Here is a 25,751-nt window from a genome sequence, read left to right as displayed (position 1 = left end):
GAACTTTGAGTTTATACTTTTTATCAAATTTGGAAACATTTTGGCCACTACTATTTAAATTTTTTTCATTATGATTTTTTTTTACATTGTAAATGTCACATTATTGTGTGTCTTCTTTTTGTTCTTTTCCAAGTGTTAAATTTTATTTTGGTAGATAGTTAAGTTACTCATGGATCAGCTTGGATTCTTTTTAAGATTATTTTTAAGGCTTATTGGAGCTGGTCTTTATTCCTGGGATAGTTGAGCCCTATGAAAATCGGTAATATTACCCTCTGGGATCTTTTTGAATGCCCCCGGTGTTGGGCAATGTCTTTCTACTCTTCCTAGTGGAATCTGAATATCTGCCATCATGTGTGAGCTCTGTGAACTGTTCAGTTTACTGTACTCTGGTAGTTCTTTGTCCAGCCTTATGGAATTTCACCCTGCACATGCACAACTTAGTATTTAGCAATATACTAAAAGAGACCCCATACACAGATTTCTAGAGTGATTTTTCTCCATAGCTTTCTCCACTTCAGTACTCTGCCCCGTGAATTCCAGCTACTTCAGTCTCTCCATAATCTGTTCCCTCTCTCTTTTTAACTCATCAGGTTGGCTGTTCTCTTGCTTTGGTTCCACTGCCTCCACTGCAGTCCTTTTTAGAAAGGCAAAGTAGTTGTGGGACTCATCTCTTTTTTTTTTTTTTTTTTTTAATTTTCTCAGGGATCACAGTGCTGCACTAACTGTTGTCCAATGTCTGATAATTGTTTTGTAAACTTTTTCTAGGTTTATAGTAGTTTACTGTATTTCTGTTAATTTCTGTCAGGAGGACAATTCTGGCATCTTTTATTCCAGCATGGCCAGATGAGGAAGTCCCCATATCTCTTTTTGTTAATTGCTGTGATGTTTTTTTTAAATAGACAGTCATTTGTAGGAGAATATTTTTTTCACCATAAAATTATCTTTAAACTTCTCTTTCTAGCTTTACTGAAGCAGCAGTTGAGATTCCCAGTCCTCCTGAAACCCCAGCCAAACCTCCCGAACCTGAAAGTACCTTGCAGCCTGTGCTTTCTCTCATCCCAAGGGAAAAGAAGGCCCCACGTCCCCCAAAGAAGAAGTTTCAGAAAGCAGGGCTGTATTCTGACGTTTACAAAACTACAGAGTAAGTAATAGTACCTATCAGCCGACATCCTTTAAAGACCTGTTCTTCTTCCATGTTTGAAAAAATACTTTGGCTATCCAAAAACACAATACAAGTGTAATATACACAAATATGAATCTCATCACAAACACCTCAATGTTCACTGTACCCATGATACTGCATTGTGTCATTAGGGGCTAATTATCTTCCTGGATCTTTATCTTCTCTCTGCCTTTCTAGATTACATATCTATAGTTTGGGTTCTGGTGGTGCCTTTTTTGTTAAGTTAAAATAAGAAAAATGGCACTGTGTGCGTATCTAAAATGATCTTGATGATTTTCTGCATTCATTCCTCATTGATTGAATGCTTTCTGTGTTTCAAAAACTTTGCCAGATGAGTAAAATACTCCTTACTTTTAAGAATGTCATATTCCCTTGGGAAAGTACAGCTTGATAAGCATTCTATTTGAGAATTTTTAAAACCCCAAAGAGATAGCAATTAACTATATCATTGAGTAAGAAGTATTTCATAGAGTATAGTTGAGTTAGGTTTTGGAAGTTCAGTAGTAGTTTGCAAGTTGGAGAAGGGCATTCCAGTTAGAGAGAATGGCATGTACCAAGGCACATACTAGGATGCAGAGATTTTCCATATATTAAAACAACTCAAAAGTTCAATGTTTCTTTTCTTTTTTTTTTTTTTTGTGAGGAAGATCAGCCCTGAGCTAACATCCGTGCCAATCCTCCTCTTTCTGCTGAGGAAGATTGGCCCTGAGCTAACATCTGTGCCTATCTTCCTCCACTTTATATGGGACGCCGCCACAGTGTGGCCTGACAGTTGGTGCCTTGGTGCACGCCCAGGATCCGAACCCGGGCCTCCAGTGGCGGAATGCACACACTTAACCGCTAAGCCACGGGGCCGGCCCTCAATATTTCTGAAGTGCGATGGTGTTGTAGAAAATAAGCATTGTATGATAGGGACCACAAAACAATGGACTTGACTGCTCTAAGATATTTATCCCATTAAGCTATAGGAAATTCAAGATGATATTTTTAGGAAAGGAAGTGAAAGTGCAAGTTTGTGTTTTAAGAGGATAACTATGGCAACAGAGTGGAAAATGAAGGAGAGAGTTACTAATGGCAGAAGCTCACAGTATCCAGCAAAAAGTCATGAGGGTCTGAATTTAGGCAAGAAAGTGAAATTGAAAGAGGAAAGATTAGATTTTAGAGATGCGTGGAATTGGAGTGGTTACAGTGATCAACATGTAAACCATAGCACTTTATTTTGCATTGAAAATATTTTTCGTTGATTTGCCACTGAGGTAGATATCACATGAACTCTTTGTACCGTATTCTTGCTTGTTGCATCCTGAAAATATTTTATTAGTTAAGCCTAGTTTCAGCTGCCAATAATAGAAAATCCTCCCAAATAACCAAGACTTTAAAAACATAGATATTTATTTTCCTTTAATTTAAAATAAATTGTATAGTACACAGTTCAAGGTTAATATGGTATCTTTACAGTGTCTTCAAGGACTTAGACTCCTTTTTTTTTTTCTGTTCTTCCATTTCAGCACTAGGCTTGCATTCCTATGGTTACCTCTTGTTCAGACACCGCTACTACAGTCCAGCCATAAAGTCTTCATTACAGAGAGCAGATAAGAGGAAAGAGATTAAAAAGCATCCACCTTTTTTATAAGGAAACACTATGGACTGAATGTATGCCCCTCAAAATTTGTATGTTGAGGCAGTCTGATGGTATTTGGAGGTGGAGCCTTTGGGAAGTAATTAGGTCGTGAGGGTAGAGCCCTCATGAATGGGATTAGCGCCCTTACGAGAGACACTGAGAGATGATCTCTCTTTCCACCATGTGAGCATACAAGAAGGCAGCATTGGAAAGCCAGGAAGAGGGCTCTCACCAGAAACCAACCCTCTTCTTGGGCTTCCCAGCTTCCAGAACAGTGAGAAATAAATATTTGTTGTTTAAGCCATCCAGTCTATGGTAATTTGTTATAGCAGCCCAAACTGACTAAGAAAGGAAACTTCAAAACCTCATTTATGGTCACTGGCCAGAACATGGTCATGTAACCACACTTCAGCGAAAGGGAAGGCTGGGAAATAATGGTCATTATTCCATATGACAGTGCCCGAAAAAAAATTACCATTCTGTGACTACAAATATGAAAATGGAAATGCATTTTGGGGAGATGCTGAATAGAGAAAGCAGAAATAAATTTGTTAAGTTTTCTGCTAAAAAAATTAAGTTCAAATTTTACTTCTCTTTTTACTAACATGCTTTTTCTGGATTAAATCCCTAAAAATGGGAGATTAATAATCAGATTGTACATCAAAGGATCAGTATCATCAACCACATCACTGTTTTTGTTTTGTGTTTTTTATAATTCTGAATTCTTTTTTTTTTTTTTAATAATTTTATTTATTTATTTTTTTCCCCCAAAGCCCCAGTAGATAGTTGTATGTTATAGCTGCACATCCTTCTAGTTGCTGGCCTCAGCATGGCCAGAGAAGTGGTGCGTCAGTGCGCGCCCGGGATCCGAACCCGGGCCGCCAGTAGCGGAGCGCACGCACTTAACCACTAAGCCACGGGGCCGGCCCCCACATCACTGTTTTAAAAATGTCTCTGGTCAGACAAAAGTCTTTTGCTCTGAAAATGCACGGAAATATCACCTCCTTTATGTTAATAACTAGCTTTTTATCTCATAGAAATAAATAGGAAGAAAATATTTATTCTGGAATATTTTTAGCAACTTGATCAGATTAATACGTGTATATGTTCTTGCAGGCTGTGAAGCCAGTATATTTTTGTGGGCTGGCTGTTTTTTGTTGGTAGCAATTTGATTTTTTTGTTTTGTTTTTTTAATTAATAAATGATTATTTAGAGCAGTTTTAGGTTCATGGCAAAATTGATGGAAAGGACAGCAAGTTCACACACACTCCCTGTCCCCATGCATGCACAATCTCCCCTACTATTGACATCCTGCACTACAATGGTACATTTATTACAATCAGTGAACCTACATTGACACGTCATTATCACGCAAAGTCCATAGTTGACATTAGGGTTCACTCTTGGTGTTGTATGTTCTGTGGGTTTTGATAAATGTATAATAACACGTATCCACCACTGTAATACCACACAGAGTAGTTTCACTGCCCTAAAAATTCTCCATGCTCTGGCGGTTTGTTTTTTGTACCACAGAATGATATAAAGAAATTACAAGGTTACCCTTTTGTATATAAATCATTGTAGGTTTTAAGAAGCCATGAGGGGAGAAAGTGACTCAGTCGAACTTAGATTGAGATAAACCCACAGTATCAGTATGAAAGATGAATTAGATGAAGAAATATTAGAAGTTAGAAGACAGGAAGGAGGACACCTTTGTGGTTTCCCAGGATAGAAGTAATGTGAACTTAGGTAATAGCAGTGGCAGGGTGTTGGAAAGAGTGGACTCTTGAAAATTTTTGACATTTAAATTGAAAGTAATTAAACCCTCGTACACTGCTGGTGGGAATGTAAATTTGGTGCAGCCACTATGGAAAATAGTATGGAGATTTCTCAAAAAATTAAGACTAGAACTACCATATGATCCAGCTATTCCATTTCTAGGTATTTATACAAAGAACACGAAAACGCTAATTCGAAAAGATATATGAGCCCTTACATTCATTGCAGCATTATTTACAATAGGCAAGACTTGGAAACAACCTCAGTGCCCATCGATGGATGAACGTATAAAAAAGATGTCGTATGTGTACACACATGTGTGTACACACAGACACACACACACACACAGACACACACACACACACACACACACACAGGAATACTACTCAGCCATAAAAAAGATGAAATCTTCCCATTTGCAACAATATGGATGGACCTTGAGGGTATTATGCTAAGCGAAATAAGTCAGACAGAAAGACAAATACTGTATGATTTCACTTATATGTGGAAGATAAAAAAACAACAACAAACACACAGATAAGGAGAACAGATTGGTGGTTACCAGAGGAGAAAAGGGGTTTGGGGAGGGCAAAAGGGGTAAAGGGGGCATTTGTACAGTAACAGATAGAAACTAGACCTTTGGTGGTTAACAGGATATAGTCTATACAGAAGTCAAAATACAGTGAGGTGCGCCTGAAATTTATATAATGTTGTAAACCAGAGTTACCTCAATAAAAATAAATTGAAAGGAATTAAAGAATGATTGGATGAGTAAAGGACAGGGCTCGAGTCAATGATGTCCCATTGCTTTATTTTGTAATCTTGGGTGTATGATGATGTCATTAGCTAAGATACCAGATAAAACTGGTACAGCCAGTGCTCCTTGGTTTACGAAAACCTCTTATTATTAATGTACATTTATATAGGCACCAAAAAATGTCTAGTAATATGGTCATCAGTCTATTAACAGAGGTTAACCTGTGTGTTAGTTTTCTGTGCCTGCTCTAACAAGTTATGTAAGTTGCTTAAAGCAACATAAATTCATTATCTTATAGTTCCTGAGGTCAGAAGTCCAAAATGAGTGTCACCAGGCTAAAATGAAGATGTTGGCAAGGCTGCGTTCCTTCTGGAGGTTCTAGTGTAGAATTCTTTTCCTTGCCTCTGCAGCTTCAAGAGGCTACCCACATTGCTTGGCTTGGGGCCCCTTCTGTCTTCAAAACCAGCAATGACAGGTTGAGTCTTCACATTGCATCACTTCAGCCTTGGTTCTGTTTTCACTGCCTCTGCCTCTTTTACATCTGTCTTCCACTTATAAGGACCCTTGTGATTACATTGGGCCCACCCAGATAATCCAGAATAATCTTCCTGTCTCAAAATCAACAGATTAGAAATTTAATTCTATCTGCATATTCCCAGGTTCTAGGGATTAAGATACAGACGTTGGAGGTAGGGGGCGTGGATATTATTGTGACTACTGTACTCCTCTAGGTTATAGGATTTGGAATGGAGAAAGTGGGATTTTCACTTCTTATTTTATATTTGTCTTTATTGCTTGAAGTTATAAAAATACTGTTTTACTTTTGGATTTTACGTTTTATTTTATCTAAAAGGAGTTTAAAAGAATATAAAATATCAGCTATATGTCAGGTGAATTGGAGAGTGAACTTTAGACTTCAGAGTATATGTTATGGTGAAACAGCATAGTCTAGAAAAATTAACGCTACTTTTGACAGGAGCCTTTGGTTTTACTTTCAGGTCTATCACTGTCTTGTAACATTTGAGCAAATTACTTAGTTTCTCTGGGAATCATAAAAATGAAACTTAATGCATAAAATGAAGCTGTTATATACTATATAGTTCTAACTGTAAGACTATCCTAGCTTTCAAATACTGTGACTTCTAAGTTTTATAAAATAAGAAACTCTCCTCATACACTTAGTTTGATTTATAGGCTACTTTTGAGTACTAAATCTATTATAGAAAATGGGATAACTGTAATTTTAATGCCTACAGAATATTGCTTATTTTCATGGGAATCATGTATAAACTATAGATGTACTCATTATATAATGTTATGTAATATTATATTATTATTAATATTATATATAATACATAATGTTTATACTTGGTTGTCATTTCCTGAAAATAATACATATTTTTGGAAATAAATGCATGGTACTGTCTTATATTTGATATATCATCTAAATTTTCAGAATGCTTTCACATTAAATCTGTGGGAAATGGCAAAACAGGTGGTTACTCTCTACTTCTTAAGAAACTGACACAGAAAGGTTAAGGAGTTTACCTAAGTTTATAGAATTTGCCATTGAAATCAATACTGGAGCATGGAGCACTTAGAGATCCCACCGCTGCTGTTTTATTGCTGAATCGTGCTGATTTTCAGAGACTGAGGTTCAAAGGATAGTGCATCAAAATCCCTTTCTTACAGGTAATCTAGTGGCTAAAGTAGGATTAAATACCGGAATATGGTTTATTTTCCCCTGTAGTGCTTTAGGAATATTCTAGGTTCTAAATTCAGTTTAAATGTAGTAGTGTGGACTGGATGAATGCTGAAGCTCACACCATTCCCTCTAGGAAGTAGATTTGGATTTTTATTTGTTTTAATTAATAAATGTTCTTTTTTAGAGCAGTTTTATGTTCACAGCAAAATTGAGCCGAAAGTACAGAGATTTCCATATACCCCTTTTCCTCACCCCCATACAACCTCCCTCATTTCTGCTAGACCTAATCCTTCATTTGACATATGGGAAAACTGAAGCTAATAAAAGGTTAAATGACTTGCTCAAGTTACACGGGTCATTTTTAGCTAAACCAGGTTAAAAATTCAGTTTGTCTGATTTTCATTTCAACCACTAAGAAAATGAAAATAATCTGAGTAAAATTTTTTTTTAATCATTTTATTTAGGCTTTTTATTGAGGTATAATTGGCATAGAATATTATATTAGTTTCAGGTGTACAACATAATGATTTGTTATTTGTGTATATTGCAAAATGATGAGCGTAATAAGTCTAGTTAACATCCATAACTATACATAGTTAACAAAATTTTTTTTCTTATGATGAGAACTGTAAAGATATACTCTTAGCAAGTTTCAAATATTCAATACGGTATTATTAACTGTAGTCTCCATGCTGTACATTACATTATATCCCCATGACTTAGTTATTTTATAACTAGAAATTTGTGCCTTTTGACTCTCTTTACCCATTTTGCCCAACCCTCCCAACCCCCCACCTGTGGCAACCACCAATCTATTCTCTATATCGATGAGCTTGGTTTTTTGGGATTTTTTTGTATGTTTGTTTTAGATTACACATATAATGTGAGATCACATGGCCTTTGTCTTTCTCTGTCTGACTTATTTCCCTTAGCATAATGCCCTCAAGTTTCATTCATGTTATCACAAATGGCAATATTTCCTACTTTTTTATGGCTGATAATATTCCATTGTGTATACATACCGCATTTTCTTTATCCATTCATCTATCGATGGACACTTTGATTGTTTCCATATCTTGTCTATTGTAAATAATGCTGCAGTGAACATGGGAGTACATATATCTTTTTGAGGTAATATTTTTGTTTCCTTTGGATAAATACCCAGAAGTGAATTGGTGGATCATCTGGTAGTTCTATTTTTAATTTTTTTGAGGAAGCTTCATAAGGTTTTGCATAGTGGCTGCACCAATTTATATTCCCACCAACAGTGCACAAGGGTTCCCTTTTCTGCACATCCTTGCCGACACTTGTTGTTTGTCTTTTTGATAATAGCCATTCTAACAGGTTAGAATTAACCTGCTAGAGCCCTTCTAACAGGTTAATGAGGTGATATCTCAAGGTGGTATTGATTTGCATTTCCCTGTTGATTAGTGATGTTGAGCATTTTTTCAAGTACCTGTTGGCTTTCTTGTGTGTCTTCTTTGGAAAAATGTTCAGATCTTCTGCCCATTTTTTAATCGGATTGTTTTTTTACTCTTGACTTGTATGAGTTCTTTATGTATTTTGGATATTAACCCCTTGTCAGATATATGATTTGCAAATATTTTCTCTCATTCAATAGGTTACCTTTTCATTTTGTTGATGGTTTCCTTTGCTGTGCAAAAGCTTTTTAGTTTGATGTAATCCCACTTGTTTATTTTTGGTTTTGTTGCTGTTGCATTTGGTGTCAAATCCAAAAAATCATTGCCAAGACCAATGTCCCAAGTAAAGTTTTTAAAACAAATACAGTATGTTTTAATGTTTTTTTAATTAATTAATATTGTGGTTAAATATATATGACATAAAATTTATCGTTTAAATCATTTTAAGTACACCATTCATTAACATTAAGTACATTGCCTTATTGTGCAGCCGTCACCACTATCCATTTCCAGAACTTTTCCATCATCCCAAACTAAATTGTTTTATTATTTATTTATTTATTTATTTTGTGAGGAAGACCAGCCCTGAGCTAACATCCAATGCCAATCCTCCTCTTTTTTGCTGAGGAAGACTGGCCCTGGACTAACATCCGTGCCCATCTTCCTCCACTTTATATGGGACGCCACCGCAGCATGGCTTGCCAAGCAGTGAGTTGGTGTACGCCCGGGATCTGAACCTGCAACCCCGGGCCGCCGCAGTGGAGCACGCGCACTTAACCGCTTGCGCCACCAGGCCGGCCCCTAAATTCTTTCTTTCTTTTTTTTTTTTACTTTTTTGTTTCTTGCAGTAACATTGGTTTATAACATTGTATAAATTTTAGGTGTACATCATTATACTTCTATTTCTGCGTAGATTACATCATGTTCACCACCCAAATACTAATTACAACCCATCATCACACACATGTTCCGAATTATCCCTTTCACCCTCCTCCCTCCCCCCTTCCCCTCTGGTAACCACCAATCCAATCTCTGTCTCTATGTGTTTGTTTGTTGTTGTTATTATCTACTACTTAACGAGTGACATCATACGGTATTTGACCTTCTCCCTCTGACTTATTTCACTTTGCACAATACCCTCAGTGTCCATCCATGTTGTCACAAATGGCTGGATTTCATCGTTTCTTATGGCTGAGTAGTATTCCATTGTGTGTATATACACAATACACATTGTGTATATATCCATTCATCCCTTAATGGGCACTTAGGTTGCTTCCAAGTCTTGGCTATTGTGAATAATGCTGCAGTGAACACAGGGGGGGCTGCATGTATATTTACGCATTGGTGTTTGCATGTTCTTTGGATAAATACCCAGCAGTGGAATAGCTGGATTGGATCATATGGTAGTTCTATCCTTAATTTTTTTTTTTATTTATTTTTTTCCCCCAAAGCCCCAGTAGATAGTTGTATGTCATAGCTGCACATCCTTCTAGTTGCTGTATGTGGGACGCAGCCTCAGCATGGCCGGAGAAGCGGTGCGTCCGTGAGTGCCCGGGATCCGAACCCGGGCCGCCAGCAGCGGAGCGCACGCACTTAACCGCTAAGCCACGGGGCCAGCCCTATCCTTAATTTTTTGAGTAATCTCCATACTGTTTTCCATAGTGGCTGCACTAGTTTGCACTCCCACCTTCTCTGTGTAGTGCAGTGTATGAGAGTTCCCTTCTCTCCACATCCTCTCCGACACTTGTTGTTTCCTGTCTTGTTAATTATGGCTGTTCTGACAGGCGTGAGATGATATCTCATCGTAGTTTTGATTTGCATTTCCCTGATAGTTAATGATGTTGAACATCTTTTCATGTGCCTGTTGGCCATCTGTATATCTTCTTTGGAGAAATATCTGTTCAGGTCTTTTGCCCATTTTTTAATTGGGCTGTTTTTTTGTTGTTGAGATGCATCAGTTCTTTATATATTTTGCAGATTAACCCCTTATGAGATGTATGGTTTGCAAATATCTTCTCCCAGTTGTTAGCTTGTCTTTTCGTTTTGTTGATGGTTTCCTTCGCGGTGCAGAAGGTTTTTAGTTTGATGTAGTCCCATTTGTTTATTTTTGCTATTGTTTCTCTTGCCCGGTCAGACATGGTGCTTGAAAATATGTTGCTAAGACCGATGTCGATGAGCATACTGCCTATGTTTTCTTCTAGAAGTTCCATAGTTTCAGGTCTTACATTCAAGTCTTTAATCCATTTGGAGTTAATTTTTGTGTATGGTGTAAGGTAAGGGTCTACTTTCATTTTTTTTGCACGTGGCTGTCCAGTTTTCCCAACACCATTTGTTGAAGAGACTTTCCTTTCTCCATTGTATGTTCTTGTCAAAGATTAGCTGTCCATAGATGTGTGGGTTTATTTCTGGGCTTTCATTTCTATTCCATTGATCTGTGTGTCTGTTTTTGTGCCAGTACCATGCTGTTTTGGTTACTAGAGCTTTGTAGTATATTTTGAAATCAGCGAATGTGATATCTCCAGCTTTGTTCTTTTTTCTCAGGATTCCTTTACCTATTCGGGGTCTTTTGTTGTTTCATGTAAATTTTAGGATTCTTTGTTCTATTTCTGTGAAAAATGTTGTTGAAACTTTGATAGGGATTGCATTGAATCTATAGATTGCTTTAGGAAGTATGGACATCTTAACTGTGTTAATTGTTCCAATCCAAGAGCACAGAATATCTTTCCATTTCTTGGTGTCTTCTTCAATTTCTTTCAGCAATGTTTGATAGTTTTCAGTGTACAGCTCTTTCACCTCTTTGGTTAAGTTTATTCCTAGGTATTTTATTCTTTTTGTTGCAATTGTAAATGGGATTGTATTCTTAATTTCTCTTTCTGCTACTTCATTGTTAGTGTATAGAAATGCAACTGATTTTTGTATGTTGATTTTGTATCCTGCAACTTTACCGTATTAGTTTATTACTTCTAACAGTTTTTTGGGGGATTCCATAGGATTTTCTGTATATAAAATCATGTCATCTGCAAATAGTGAGAGTTTCACTTCTTGCTTTCCAGTTTGGATCCCTTTTATTTCTTTTTCTTGCCTGATTGATCTGGCTAGGATTTCCAGTACTATGTTAAATAGGAGTGGTGAGAGTGGGCATCCTTGTGTGGTTCCTGTTCTTAGAGGGATAGCTTTCAGTTTTTCACCATTGAGGATGATATTAGCTGTGGGTTTGTCATATATGGTCTTTATTATGTTGAGGTACTTTCCTTCTATACCCATTTTATTCAGAGTTTTTATCATAAATGGATGCTGTATCTTGTCAAATGCTTTCTCTGCATCTATTGAGATGATCATGTGATTTTTATTCATTTTATTAATGTGGTGTATCACACTGATTGATTTGCGAATGTTGAACCATCCCTGCATACCTGGAATAAATCCCACTTGATCATGGTGTATAATCTTTTTAATGTATTGTTGTATGTGATTTGCTAGTATTTTCTGGAGGATTTTTGCATCGATGTTCATCAGTGATATTGGTCTGTAATTTTCTTTTTTTGTGTTGTCCCTGTCTGGTTTTGGTATCAGGATAATGTCTGCTTGGTAGAATGAGTTAGGGAGCTTCCCCTCCTCCTCAATTTTTTGGAAGAGTTTGAGAAGGATAGGTATTAAGTCTTCTTTGAATGTTTGGTAGAATTCACCAGGGAAGCCATGTGGTCCTGGACTTTTATTTTTGGGGAGGTTTTTGATTACTGTTTCGATCTCCTTCCTGGTGACTGGTGTATTCAAATTCTGTATATCTTCTTGATCTAGTTTTGGAAGGCTGTATGATTCTAAGAATTTATCTATTTCTTTCAGATTGTCGAATTGGTTGGCATATAGCTTTCATAATATTCTCTTATAATCTTTTGTATTTCTGAGGTGTCTGTTGTAATTTCTCCTCTTTCATTTCTGATTTTACTTATTTGAGCCTTCTCTCTTTTTTTCTTGGTGAGTCTAGCTAAAGGTTTGTCAATTTTGTTTATCTTTTCAAAGAACCAGCTCTTGGTTTTATTAATTTTTTCTATTGTTTTTTTAGTCTCTATTTCATTTATTTCTGCTCTGATTTTTATTATCTCCCTTCTTCTACTGATTTTGGGCTTTGTTTGTTCTTCTTTTTCCAGTTCCTTTAGGTGCCTTGTTAGATTGTTTATTTGAGATTTTTCTTGTTTGTTGAGATAGGCCTGTATTGCTATAAACTTCCCTCTTAGAATTGCTTTTGCTGTATCCCATAAATTCTGGCGTGTCATATTTTCATTTTCATTTGTCTCCAGGTATTTTTTGATTTCTCCTTTGATTTCTTTGTTGACCCAATCGTTGTTCAGTAGCATTTTGTTTAATCTCCACATATTTGTGGCTTTTCTGATTTTCTTCCTATAGTTGATTTCTAGTTTTATACCGTTGTGGTCAGAAAAGATGCTTGGTATTGTTTCAGTCTTCTTAACTTTATGTAGACTTGTTTTGTGGCCTAATATGTGATGAATCCTGGAGAATGTTCCATGTGCATTTGAAAAGAACGTTTATTCTTTGGTTTTTGGATGGAATGCTTTGTATATATCTACTAGGTCCATCTCTTCTAGTGTCTCATTTAAGGCCAATATTTCCTTATTGATCTTCTGTTTGGATGATCTATCCATTGGTGTAAGTGGAATGTTAAGGTCCCTTACTATTATTGTGTTACTGTCTGTTTCTCTTTTTATGTCTGTTAATAATTGCTTTATATATTTAGGTGCTCCTACATTGGGTACGTAGATACTTCCAAGTGTTATATCCTCTTGTTGGATTGTTCCCATGATCATTATGTAATGCCCTTCTTGGTCTCTTTTTACAGTTTTTGTTTTAAAGTCTGTTTTGTCTGATATGTCTGTTGCTACCCCAGCTTTCTTTTCATTGCCGTTTGCATGGAGTATCTTTTTCCATCCCTTAACTTTCAATTTGTGAGTGTCTTTAGGTCTGAAGTGTGTCTCTTGTATGCAGCATATATATGGGTCATGTTTTTTTATCCATTCAGCCACACTGTGCCTTTTAATTGGAGCATTTAGTCCATTGACGTTTAAAGTAGCTATTGATAAGTATGTACTTACTGCCATTTTTTAACTTTTTTCCCCCTCAGTGTTATAGTAGTCCTTCTCTGTTCCTTGCTTCCTCTGTACAGAATTGATGGTCTCTTTAGTTTGACCTCTGTCTGAAAGCTCTACTCTTCAACTCCCCTCCTCCCTCATTTTATGTTTTTGATATCATATCTAACCTCTTTTTTGTGCATTTGTATCCCTTCTTATCATGGAAATAGATAATTTTTCCTATTTGTGGTCTTCTCTTTTCCCCTTAAATCAGTCCCTTTAACATTTCTTGTAGCACTGGTTTCTTGGTGACAAACTCCTTTAATTTTTGCTTGTCTGGGAAACTTTTGATCTCTCCTTCCGTTTTGAATGATAACCTTGCCAGGTAGAATATCCATGGCTGTAAGTTTTTTCCTTTTAGCACTTTAAATATATCGTGCCACTCTCTTCTAGCCTGTAAGGTTTCTACTAAGAAGTCAGCTGATAGCCTTATGGGGTTTCCTTTGTATGTAACTTGTCTTTCTCTTGTGGCTTTTAGGATTCTCTCTTTATCTTTAATTCTGGACACTTTGATTATGATTTGTCTTGGTGTGGCCCTCTTTGGGTTTATCTTGTTTGGTGCTCTCGGTGCTTCCTGTACCTGGATGTCTGTTTCCTTCCTTAGGTTAGGGAAGTTTTCATCTATTATTTCTTCAAATAGATTCTCTGCCCCTTTGTCTCGCTCTTCTCCTTCCGGGACACCTATAACACGGATGTTAGTGTGCTTGATGTTGTCCCAGAGGTCCCTTAGACTGTCCTCACTCTTTCTAATTCTTTTCTCTTTTACCTGTTCAGCTTGGGTAATTTCTTCTAGTCTTTCGTCCAGCTCGCTGATCCGTTCTTCTGTATCCTCTACTCTGCTTTTGAGTCCCTCTGGTGAATTTTTCATTTCCAGTATTGTATTCTTCATTTCTGGTTTGTTCTTTTTTATATCTTCCATTTCTTTGTTGACATTCTCACTGAGTTCATCTATTCTCCCAAGATCAGTGAGCATCCTTAACACTCTTTGTTTGAACTCTGTGTCAGGTAGCTTGCTCATTTCTGTTTCACTTAGTTCCTTTTCTGGGGTTTTGTCTTGTTCCCTTACTTGGAATATATTCCTTTGCCTACTCATTTTGCCTCCTTCCCTGTGCTTGTGTCTATGTATTAGGTAGGTCAGCTACGTCTCCTGCTTTTGGAGAGGTGACCTTATATAATTGATGCCTTAGGAGGCCTGCAGTGTGTTTCCCTCAGTTCTCCAATGTTCCAGGAGTGAACCCTATGTGGGCTACGTGTGTCCTTCTGTTGTGGCATGTTTGCTTTCCCTGTAGGCACCCAGGGAGGCTGAGTTATGCTCCTGGCCAGCTGTTGTAATGCTCAGCTGTTTGTAGTTGTTGTGGACCCTTCCATCTCTTTATTGGGTGTGGGGATCCCCAGCACAGTTGGCTGCAAGTTCTAATACCACATTTGTGTTTCAGTATTTATTTTAAGTGAGTAGGCCCGCAGCGTGGCAGGTTGTTAGGCTCAGGGGCTTACAAATGCTATAAGCCTCCAGCCTTTAGGTCTCTTGTCAGCTTTCTGAGGATTGCAGCTGGGTGGGGCTGGCATCAGGCATGGGAGCACCCAGTTGTTTCAGGCTTTGGAAGATGGGGCAAACCCCCTATGTGGGTCTTTGAGAAGCACAAGTCTTCTGCAGCTAACAAGCCCTGCCGCCCACAGGTCCACACACACAGTCAACACAGTCCTGCCCCGTGTTGCGCCCCAACCTCCTGAAGTGGACCCGGTCTCTCCACGGTGGGAGCCCCACACTCTCCACCTGCTCCTTGTGCCCGCTCTGCCCCACTGAAGTGAGCTCAGTTGCCAGGTTGCATAGAATCCAGTCACCAATCTGTGCAGGCCCACAAGTTGCCTGAGGGCTTGTTGTTGGGTGGAGTCAGTCCCTAGATTGGGCTGCCTGCCCTGGCTGAGCTGGATTAAATCAGTGCTCTAGTGGGTGGGGCTGACCCTAGGCTAGTAGGCCTCAGGGAGAACTCCAATGGCATTCGTATCAGCAAGTCCACACCAGGCCACAAGAGTGGCCACCACCAATGTCCCAATCCCTGGAGAGGTCTCAACTCTCACTGCGATGCGCTCAGAGCCTATCAAGTGAGTCTCTTTTCACCACAGCACTGTGCACCTTTCTTTCTGGTGATTTTAGGTTGCTTTCTGGAATGAGTGAGTTTGCATGAGGGCCCTTTAACAGCCGGTTTTGATTTCCTTGTGAACCAGCTTTTCTGGGGGTTACTCCCCAATGTTTTAGTAGCAGGCAAAGTCAGATATTATCCCACTCGTCTCGAGTGTGCTGGGTCCACAAAATGCCTACAGCAGGACTCCTCCCCGACTCAGGGCCCCGCTCCTCCAGGGAGGGGTGCGTACCTTTGGGCTGCACACGGGCGGCCATGAAGCGCTGCAGCTCGTGAAGGCATCGTTTTTTCTCTCCAGAAGGGAGTTTCTTCCTCTTCCACCTCAATTAGGATTGTCCTTTGTTGCAGGACTTCCTCTTATCCAGTTTTCAGTTCTCTCTCAGGGATAATTTTTCCACAAGTAGTTGTAAATTGGCTGTGTCCACAGGAGGAGGTGAGTTCATAGTCTGCCTACGCTGCCATCTTGACTTCTCTAAAATGTTTATTTCTAAAGCGTGAATTCTGGTCTCTCATTCACTGCTACCCAAATGAGATGATATATTTAAAATGACTGCCATACAGTAGGCACTGAGAGTAAATCTTAGTAGTTTCTTCTGCATCTCACTTTCCCAGAGGGTTGCTTCCTATCTCCCAAAGGATGTTCCCTATCCTCTTTTTTTTGTAAACAGTTTTATTGAGATGTAATTCACATACTGTACAATTAACCTGTTTCAAGTGTACAAGTCAATAGTTTTTGGTATATTACATTATTAATTTTTTAAAATTGTGGTAAAATATATATAACAAAATTTGCCATTTTAGCCATTTTTAAATGTACAATTCAGTGACATTAGTTACATTTACATTGTTTTGCAACCATTACCACTATTTCCAAAATTTTTCGTTACCACAAACAGAAACTCTGTAACCATTAATCAGTAACTCCGTACTCCCCCACCCCCCAGCCCCTAATAATATCTAATGCACTTTCAATCTCCATGAATTTGCCTATTCTAGGTACCCCATGTAATTGGACTCATACAATATTTGTGTGTTTTTATCTAGATTATTTCATTTAACATAATGTCTTCAATGTTCATGTTGTAGCATGAATCAGAACTTCATTCCTTTTTTTTTTTTTTTTGCTTTTTTTTTGTTGTGGAAGATTAGCCCTGAGGTAACATCTGTTGCCAATCCTCTTTTTGCTGAGAAAGACTGGCTCTGGGCTAACATCTGTGCCCATCTTCCTCTACTTTAATTGTGGGACGCCTGCCACAGCATGGCTTGATAAGCAGTGCGTAGATCCGTGCCTGGGATATGAACCTGCGAACCCTGAGCTGCGAAAGCAGAGCACGCGGACTTAACCGATACACCACCAGGCTGGCCCCCTTCATTCCTTTTTATGGCTGAATAATATTCCATTGTATGTATGTACCACGTTTTGTTTATTCATCTGTTTATGGCACTTGGGTTCTTTCTATATTTTGGCTGTTGTAAATAATGCTGCAGTGAACAGTGGCATACATTTATCTGTTCAGGTCCCTGCTTTCAATCCTTTATATATATACTTAGAAGTGGAATTGCTAAATCAAGAACCACCAAACTTTTCCACAATGGCTATATCATTGACTGTTCATTGTGCAGTTAAGTTATTGATTTGAGATCTTTCTTCTCTTTTAATATATGTGTTTTTACCTATAAATTTCCCTCTTAGCACTGCTTTTATTGCATCGCATAAGTTTTGTTGTGTTTTTGTTTTCATTCATTTCAAGATATTTTCCAGTTTCCCTTGTGATTCCTTATTTGACCCGTTGGTTGGTTAATTTTCCAGTTTCCCTTGTGATTCCTTATTTGACCCGTTGGTTGGTTAAGAGTATGTTGTTTAATTTCCACACATTTCTGAATTTTCCAGTTTTCCTTCTGTTACTCATGTTTAGTTTCATTCTTTTGTGATCATAAAAGATATTTTGTATGATTTCAGTGTTTTTAAATTTAAGACTTATTATGTGGCCTAACCATATGGTCTATTCTAGTGAATGTTCCATGTACACTTGAGAAAACTATGTAATCCGCTGTTGTTGGTTGGAGTGTTCTTTATATTTCTCTTAGATATAATTGGTTTATAATGTTGTTCAAATCCTTATTGATCTTCTGTGTGGTTGTTCTAACCATTATTGAAATTGGTATATTGAAGGCTCCAACCGTTATTGTACAACTGTCTATTTCGCCCTTCAATTCTGTCAATGGTTCCTTTGTATATTTTGAGTCCTCTGATGTTTGCTGAATATATGTTTATAATTATTATACTTTCTTGGTAAATGGACTTTTTTATCAATATTTAATGTCCTTCTTTGTCTCTCATAACAGTTTTTGACTTAAAGTCTCTTTTGCGTGATATTAGTATAGCCTCCACACCTCTCTTTTTGTTACTGTTTACATGGAATATCTTTTTCCATCCTTTCACTTTCATCCTGTTTGTGCTTTTTGATCTACAGTGAGTCTCTCGTAGACAGCATATAGTTGCATCATGTTTTTTATCCATTTTGCTCCTCTCTGACTTTTGATTCGAGAGTTTCATCCATTTACATTTAATTACCAATAAAGAAGGACTTACACTTGCCATTTTGTTATTTGTTTTCCATATGTCTTATAGCTTTTTGTCCTTCCTTTCCTCCATTACTGCTGCCTTTTATGCTTAGTTGATTTTTTTTTTTTTTGTAGTGACACATTTTGATTCCTTTCTCATTTCCTTTTGTGTATATTCTATAGCTATTTTCTCTGTGGTTACCATGGAGATTACACTTAATTTCCCAAAGATGTAATTATGTTACTTGAATTGATACCGACTTAACTTCATTTTTTATTTATTTTTTTTTTTAAATTTTTTGTGAGGAAGATCGGCCTTGTGCTAACATCTGCCAGTCCTCCTCTTTTTTCTTTTTTCTTTTTTTTTTTTTTTGCTGGGGAAGACTGGCCCTGCGCTAACATCCATGCCCATCTTCCTCCACTTTATATGGTATGCCACCACAGCATGGCTTGCCAAGCGGTGCGTCAGTGCACGCCCGGGATCCGAACCGGTGAACCGTGGGCCACCTCAGCGGAGTGCGCGCACTTAACCACTTGCACCACCGGGCCGCCCCGATACCGACTTAACTTCAATCACATACAAAAACTATTCCTTATAAAGCTCCATACCCCCGTTTTATGTTATTGATGTTACAAATTATTTATTTATTTATGTGTTCATTCATTCATTGTATGCCCAAAAACATACATTTATAATTACTTTTTTTTTTTTTTTTTTTTGTGAGGAGATCAGCCCTGTGCTAACATCCGCCGATCCTCCTCTTTTTTTGCTGAGGAAGACGGCCCTGGGCCAACATCCGTGCCCATCTTCCTCCACTTTATATGGGACGCCGCCACAGCATGGCTTGCCAAGCAGTGCGTCGGTGCGCACCCGGGATCCGAACCAGCGAACCCCGGGCCGCCGCAGCGGAGCGCACGCACTCAACCGCTTGCGCCACCGGGCCGGCCCTATAATTACTTTTTATGTGTTTGTCGTTTAAATCCTGTTTCATCTCCTGTTTTCTCTGCAGTCACCCATCATGATTAAACTATAAGAGCCTCTTGCCTCTTTTTTCCTAGAAAAAAATAAAAATTATTTTTTAATAATAATAAATGATACTTATCAACAACCACATCCAGAAGTAGCTTGCTTTTATAAAGGGAGCTAATAAGATTTCATTAACAGAGATGATTAAAGAACTCTCCACATGTGATTTGGCTCCTAATGTGGAGTAAAACATATTAGGCTATCACTGTGTATGTTCTCAGGAATTAAAATCATGATTTATGAAAGCTCAGTCTGCCACTTAGGAATGCAGAAGGGTTAGGAGTGAGTCCATAATCATGTTTACATTTTGTTCTATTTTTTGTAGAAGCTTGGCTAGCCGTGTCCAGTTTTATTGCTAAGAAAAATGTGTTTGTAGCTGACTTTGAATAGGCGTCACCTGTGTTGCTCTAGCCCCCTCTAGTGATAGTAAAGTGGCTTCGTTAGCAATTACTATTTCTGACTTGACTATTCTTTAATACAGGCCTGATGGGCTGAATAGATAGCAAGATTTAAGATACCTCAAAAAATTATATCCCATACATACAGTGGAATATTATTCAGCCTTAAAAAGGAAGGAAATTTGAACACCTCCTACAATATGGAGAACCTTGAAAACATTATGCTAAGTGAGGGGAGCCAGTCACAAAAAGACAGATACTGTTTGATTCCAGTTATATGAGGTACCTAGAATAGCCAAATTTTTAGCAATAGAATGGAGAGTGGTGGTTGCCAGGGGCTGGGAACAGTTATTGGTTTAATGGGTACAAAGTTTCAGTTTTACAAGATGAGTAGTGTTCCCTAGATAGATGACAGGAGTGGTTGTACAACAATGTGAACGTACTTAATGCCACTGAATTACACACTTAAAATTTATTAAAATGATAAATTTTATGTTGTATATATTTTACTACAATTTTTTCTTTAAATAACTAATTTAAAATATATATATCCCAACTTTGGAGGAAGAGCCATTGCCTCAACTGTGATATCTCTCTCTAATGTGTTATTTAGACTGCAAAATGATATAGCCTAACTCAGAAGCTATGATTTTTTTGGTGTTAATGTGTGGGAGTTGATTGAGATAACATTCTTATATCAGCCTAGAAGGAATTTCTGCATGGGACATAGTAAAACAAAAAGGAATTTATCAGAGCCTGTATAGTATCTCTTTGCATCCTAGTTCAGTTTTTTACTGGTCCTTAACTATCCGCTGAAGGTAAAACAAAACAATCACTAAAAAAGAAAAGTTTGTTCCATAAATTTTAGAAAATCAATTTAATGAGAACATATCCCATACTATAAAGTTACCTAACTTTGTTCTAGGTGCTTCACAGAACAGTATAGCAGTAAGGACAAGGTCTGTCTCCTCAAAAAAATTTAGTTGAGGGCTGGCCCCGTGCCTTAGCGGTTAAGTGCACCCGCTCCGCTACTGGCGGCCCAGGTTCGGATCCCGGGCGTGCACCAACGCACTGCTTCTCCAGCCATGCTGAGGCCACGTCCCACATACAGCAACTAGAAGGATGTGCAGCTATGACATACAACTATCTACTGGGGCTTTGGCGGGGGAAAAGGAGGAGGATTGGCAATAGATGTTAGCTCAGAGCCAGTCTTCCTCAGCAAAAAGAGGAGGATTAGCATGGATGTTAGCTCAGGGCTGATCTTTCTCATTAAAAAAAAAAAAATTAGTTGTTAGAGAAAAAAGACTGAATTTTAAAGTATGAGGACCCTTTGATATAATGGTATCTAATGTTTTCCCACTGTCAACATAAGGACCAGCTGGAGGTCTTTTTAAAAATAAAGATTTCTAGGTCCTTCCTCAGGAAATGTGTGTCTCAAACTGTCAATGCTATAAGAATTCAAGGAAGAGATAGGAAAATACAGTTTTGTGATGGAAATTGGAAATTAACGTGTCTTAAATAAAGTATGAAATTATGAATAACATCATCACTACTATAATAATGATAGCATTATAAACTAGAAATCTGGGAAGTGAAATACTTATAATACTCTTTACAAATACTTTTTAGTAGATCTGTAGTCACTTTTTTTGTAAGAACACAATATTAGCATTTTCCAACTTGAACATATCTTAGAAATTATCTAACCCACTTCTCTTGAGGCAAAGAGAAGTAAATCTTGTATGCAATGACACTACCTTTCCTGATGAAACTGTTTTATTTTTTTCCACAATATTTTATTTTGAAAATATTCAAATCTATGGCAGAATGAACACCTATAAACCTTAACCTAATTTATCAACATTTTGCCACATTTGCTTTATCTCTGCCTAGACACACACACACACACACACACACACACACACACACACACACAGATACTTATTGTGGGGCATGGTGTCTGGTGAAAATTTGGAAGTCAGTTGCAGACATTCACCCCTAAGCATTTCAGCAATTATCACGTAAGAACTAGGGTACTCTCCTACCTAATCATAGTAGCATTATCATACCTAAGAAAATAAGCAGTATTTCGATAATATCTAATATATAGCCTGTATTTATATTTTCCCTTTTGTCCTAAAATTTTCTTTTATAGCAGTTTTATTTTGTTTTGTCTTAATCTAGAATCCAAATAGATGTCATGTATTACATGTGATTGTTATATCTGTCTCTTATTTTAATCTAGAATGGTCCCCATCTTTTGTTTTTTTATGAGCTTGACTTTTTTTTTTTCTGCTGGGGAATATTCGCCCTGAGCTAACATCACTTGCCAATCTTCCTCTTTTTGTATGTGAGCCACCACCACAGCATCACCAATGACAGATAAGTGGTGTAGGTCTGCTCCTGGGAAGTGAACCCAAGCCGCTGAAGCAGAGCACGCTGATTTTAACCACTAGGCCACCAGGGCTGGACCTATGAGATTGACCCTTTTTGAGGAACTCAGGCTTATTGTCTTGTAGAATGTGCTATATTCTGTGTTTTTCTGATTATTTCTTCATGGTTAGATTTAGGTTAAATGATCTTGGCAGGAATATTACATATATGATATTTTATACTTCTTATTGCATCCCACTTATCGTCCCACTGTTGATGATGCCATGTTTGATCACTTGGTTAAGGTGACATCCACCAAATCTCTTCAACGTAAAGATACATTCTTTTGTATTGTAATTGGTTGGTCAATCAGGAATTGATATTTGAGGCTGAGGCCTGGTCTCTAGCAATCTTTTTTATCTAATATTTTATCATCCATTATGATCCTTGCCTAAATTAGTAATTACATTGTTGAAAACTGGTAAGTTTCTAATTCTGTCATTCCTTCAACATTTATTAGCTGGTATTTTCCTATGAAGACAGACTTTTACTTTTCTTCCTCTTTTACTCTCTATTTCTCTTTTCTTTTGAATATCATATGGACTCATGCATTTTTTAAAATTTAATATATAATAATCCATTACTATCTTTTTGTGGAGAAATTGCCCACATTTCATTTTACCACAGGAGGCACTTTAAGCTGGGTTCTGTTTCCTTTAGACATGTCATCTTTGAGTACTTCCCTGCTTTCTGCCACAAAAAAGTGTCTTTCACCCTGTTTTGTTTTTGTTTTTACTTGCCTGCTGTTGTTTACCAGATTTACCTTGTTCTTTCTTAGCCTCAGATCTGGAATCATCTATTTCACCCAAGAAGCCCTGTTTTCTTTTAATGGGGATTATTATTTAGAAATCAAAACCTGGGTACTTGGTATGCTGTTTGCTATTAGAGTGTCATTGTTACTGTGGTGTCGTTGCTTTCTAGGCCCTTTCAGACCAGTAAGTAAATGAGTATGTGTATGCATATACATTACATGTATTAATTTTCTATTACTGGGTAACAGGTTACAATAATTTTAGCACCTTAAAACATCACCCATTTATTATCTCACAGATTCCCTAGGAGTCCAGAGATTTTACTTGGTGTTTCACAAGGCTGGAATCAAGGTATCAGCCAGGTCTGCAGTCTTACCTGAAGCTCGAGATTATTTTCCAAGCTCATATTCATTTTCTTGGAGTTGTAGAATTCAGTGGCTTGCTTCTTCAAGGCTAACAACAGAAAGAAAGTCTGCTTCTTCGAGACTCTGAGCTCAGGGAAAATCTAAGCCTTTATTGAGATATAAGTCATATACCATACAGTTTACCCATTTTTTTCTTTTTGTGAGGAAGATCAGCCCTGTGCTAACATCTGCCAATCCCCTTCTTTTTTTGCTAAGGAAGACTGGCCCTGGGCTAACATTCGTGCCCATCTTCCGCCACTTTATATGGGACTCCGCCACAGCATGGCTTGACAAGTGGTGCATCGGTGTGCGCCTGGGATCCGAACCGGTGAACCCCGGGCCGCCGCAGTGGAGCGCACGCACTTAACTCCTTGTGCCACTGGGCCGGCCCCCGGTTTACCCATTTAAAGCACACAGTTCCATGACTTTTAGTATATTCACCGAATTCTACATCCATCACCACAATCAATTTTAGAACATTTTCATTATACCAAAAAGAAACCACACATCCCTTGGTGATCACCGCCTAATTTCCTCATCCCCCCCAGGATTAGGCAACCATTCATCTACTTTCTATCTATAGATTTGCCTGTTCTGGACATTTCATGTTTGGAGTCATACAATATGTGGTCCTTTGTGACTGATTTAGCATATTGTTTCCCAAGGTTCATCCATGCTGTAGCATGTATCATTTCTTTTTTGTCCTTTTTTCTTTTCTTTTTTTTTTTTTTGCCAGATAATATTCCATTGTAGATACACCACATACCACATTTTATTTATCCACTCACCAACTGATGGACACTTGGGTTATCTCCACTTTTTGGTTATCATGATTAATGCTGCTATGAACATTTGTGTACATCCACGTTTTCTTTTTTACAGTTGCTTAATTTCTGAGTTTATGGATATATCATAGTTTATCCACCCAGCCTACTATGGGAAGGGCATCTCAGTTGTTTCTAATATTTACTACCATAGATAATGCCCAATGAATAACCTTATCCATATTCTGTTTAATATTTTGGAGATATAGCCTCAGAGTATATTATAGAAGTGGAATTACTGGGTTAGATAGTAAGTATATGTATATAATTTTGTAAATATTGCCGAATTATGCTTCTATTGTGATTGAGTCCTTTTGTGGTCCTTCTAGAAATGTCTGAGAAGGCCTGTTTTCCCACAGCCTTGATTATGTTGTCAAACTTGTAAATTTTTACCAATTCGATAGGTGTGAAATGGTATCTCCAGGGAGTTTTAATTAGCATTTTTCTCATAAGTGAAATTGTTGAGCATCTTTTCATATGTGTACAGGCCATTTAATTACCTTTGTCTGTGATTTTACATGTGTTTTCCCCCATTTTTCTATCAAGTTGTTAAGTCTTTTTTTCCCCTAGATTTTTAAGAGTCTCATATATATGAAGAAGATTTGTCCTTTCTTTGTAGTATAAATTGCAAATATATTTTGTCAGTTTGTCTTTTGTGCTTATTGACCATGTTGTTATTCCAGTAGCACACTGTGTTGAACACTGTAGCTTTGTAGTAAATTTCAAATCAGGAAATATGATGCCTCTAACTTGGGCTATTATGAGTTCTTCCAACTTTCTTTAGCTAATTCTAGGTTCCTTGCTATTTCCCTATGAACTTTAGGATCAGCTTGTTGATTTCTGCAATAAAGCCAGCTGGGATTTTTGAAAAAATTTGTAGATCGATTTGGAGAGTTTTAGCATCTTAACAATATTGGGTATTCTGATCCATGACCATGGGATGTTTTTCTAGTTATTTAATATTTTAAAATTTAACAGTGTTTTTTAGTTTTCAGCATATGTCTTGCACTTCGTTTAAGCATACTCCTAAGCATTTTATTCTTTTGATGCTATTGTAAATGGAATTTTTTAAATTTTATTTTGAGATGTTTATTGCTAGTATATAGATATACAATTGATTTTTGCATATTGATCGTGTATCTCACAACCTTGCTAAACTCAGTTCTTAGTCCTAACAGTCTTTTAATGGATTCTGTCGTTTGTCTCCAGACTTAGCTTATAATAATTGTTTTTGTCATGCAAACTTCCATATTTTCATGTAGCTAATTTCATTGTGTGGGGTTTTTTTTTAATCATGCTTCTGGATTTTTAAGTCATTATTAGAAAAGCTTCCCCCCACCCAAGTTTTAAAGGAATTAAGAAATTCAGCCTTGTTTTCTTCTAGTAATTGTTTGGTTTCGATTTTCACATCTACTTCCCTGATGTATTTGGAATTTATTCTGGTATATAGTATTGGACTGGGCTGTACTCATTGGCTAAACTGAAGAGAGTTAATACTTACTGAGTGCCCACTATGTGCCAGTTACTTTGCGGAGCACTTATCTCATTTAATCCATTCAAGTACCCTGTGAGAGACCAGGTACTGTTATTGAAGGAG

General features: G+C 37.5%; 1 protein-coding gene across 5 annotated transcripts in view; it reads left to right on the top strand.

Annotated features, from left to right (window-relative positions):
* ASH1L (ASH1 like histone lysine methyltransferase) overlaps positions 1-25,751 on the top strand; it is a 209,686-nt gene that overhangs the window by 98,318 nt on the left and 85,617 nt on the right. For 4 of the 5 annotated variants that reach the window (XM_058539377.1, XM_058539379.1, XM_058539380.1 and 1 more), the window contains one exon: positions 962-1,141. The exons of the other annotated variant lie outside the window; for it this stretch is intronic. In XM_058539377.1, coding sequence (XP_058395360.1) covers positions 962-1,141 — 180 coding nt within the window. The remainder of the gene's footprint in view (positions 1-961; positions 1,142-25,751) is intronic. 5 annotated transcript variants of the gene reach the window in all.

Source organism: Diceros bicornis, chromosome 4 (assembly GCF_020826845.1).
Source record: "Diceros bicornis minor isolate mBicDic1 chromosome 4, mDicBic1.mat.cur, whole genome shotgun sequence".
NCBI classification, from domain to species: domain Eukaryota; kingdom Metazoa; phylum Chordata; class Mammalia; order Perissodactyla; family Rhinocerotidae; genus Diceros; species Diceros bicornis.
This window is presented reverse-complemented; position numbering and strand designations above follow the sequence as displayed.